Here is a 1,829-nt window from a genome sequence, read left to right as displayed (position 1 = left end):
GTTCTACTCTGTCTGAAACATTATGTAATATAATACAATTAGACATATTAAATGTGAAATGATAAAACACATTAAGTAGAAAATAACTAATATAAATACAAATTGCGCTGTTTAGAATAAATATTTACATGATTATTATCTGTACAAATTTATGGTTATGTGACTTTTATTTCTAGATATTCGGAAAAGATTGCTAAACTCTCCGATCACATGTATCAAATAGCAGTAGATGCAACCAAGCTCTCTGAAAATGAATTTAATGTTATTAATCACGGTGATTTTCACTTGAAAAATATGATGTTTAAATATGACAATGATGGCAATCCTACTGATCAGATTTTTGTAAGTACGTTATATAACATCACGCATCATCACACTATAAAAAAAACTTCTTTTCCGGTGCACAGATTTAATTTCCAATTTAATTTTCGGAGGTTCAAAAAATCGCTAAATTAAACATGTTTATTTGATATTACAGGTGGATTTTCAGTCATGCGTCTACACTTCACCGGCACTCGATCTTCTATATTTTCTCAATTCAAGTGTTTCCTTTGATGTCATTGAAAACAAACGAGATTTTTTATTAAACGAATATCTTGGTACCTTGTCAATGACTATGAAACAACTGAACTGCAAGACGCAGCCGCCCACAATGAAGGAATTAAAAGATACCATAAAGCGAAGAGCTAGCTTTGAAATGGTATCATCCTTTATAATTTTACCAATAATGCTGTGTCCTAAGACTGAAACGAAAGATTTGGATGAGATCATGAACACTGGTACTTGGGTTAATCCAGGCTTGAAGAGCGAGAATTTTAAAAAAATAATGATGAAGAGAATTCCTTTGTATGATGAGTGGGGTTTACTTGATGTTTAATACTTATGATTTCTAATAATCAAATAAAAATAAAATTAAGACAGATTGAAGAAGAATTAAAAAAAATAATAGATGTTATATCATCATTACAACTGCATTAAAAATAATTACAATATTAATGGAATACTCGTATTTTTTAAATGATAAATTTTACAAAATTGTCCTATGTTTATTTGTATATAATTATTATATTCATTAAATGTTTTCTTAGACTTCTACTTTTATATGTTATTTATCCCTCGATAACTAATAAATCTATCGAAAACAGGTCTTGTAAAGTCTTGCTCCAAACTTTATCGGCAAGAAGGATTTAACGGAGAAGTGCCATTGTGGCAGGGTTAAGTAAAAGCTTAGTTAAAAGATAAAAGTTAAGTTAAAAAATTAAATATTTTTAACTTAATTTAGTTACATCTTATCTGTAACTATTAACTTTTGATTTAAAGTCTCCCTTAAAGATACATTTTGAGAGTTTTTTATATAAGAAAGATACATATCTGCATTGGTGTCTTCAAACTCGAATTTCAGAACGTATATCAAGACAAATTGTTGATATAATAAATATAGTCTTGCCAGGGGAAGGAATTGCTGTTCATGGACCTTCTATGCATTAAATTATGTTGGAATAAGTCCCTCGAAATCGGTCTTTTTTTTTGCTGCCCGACGTTAATATAACAAATATACATTTTATTTAAAAACTTTATTCAACAACCCTGAAATTATGAAATGAAAAAATTAACTTTCGTCGAAACTTTCCTTCATGTAACATATCGGTTGTATTATTATATTTTGTTTTTATATAAATTGTTTTACGCACGGACACTTTGCGAGGCTGACATGCTCTTTTGTTGTTTAACTATTATTTCACGGAAAAAATTGCTATGGATGTTATACCAATATTCTTTATATTTGCAATAGAAATGCATGTGAATTTATTTATATTGATGTTACGTGG

At 28.6% G+C, this 1,829-nt stretch overlaps 1 protein-coding gene across 1 annotated transcript; it reads left to right on the top strand.

Moving 5' to 3' along the window:
- Positions 1–176: 176 nt before the first annotated feature.
- LOC105460672 lies at positions 177–966 on the top strand (the record flags this gene model as incomplete). Its single annotated transcript, XM_011707167.1, has 2 exons — positions 177–342; positions 479–966. Coding segments are annotated over 2 exons (565 nt in total), but the record flags the coding sequence as incomplete, so codon positions are not given.
- Between the last annotated feature and the right edge of the window lie 863 nt (positions 967–1,829).

Source organism: Wasmannia auropunctata, unplaced genomic scaffold (assembly GCF_000956235.1).
Source record: "Wasmannia auropunctata unplaced genomic scaffold, wasmannia.A_1.0 LD317885.1, whole genome shotgun sequence".
Classification (NCBI taxonomy): domain Eukaryota; kingdom Metazoa; phylum Arthropoda; class Insecta; order Hymenoptera; family Formicidae; genus Wasmannia; species Wasmannia auropunctata.
The sequence above is the reverse complement of the archived record's forward strand: the minus strand, read 5'-3'. Positions and strand labels throughout refer to the sequence as shown.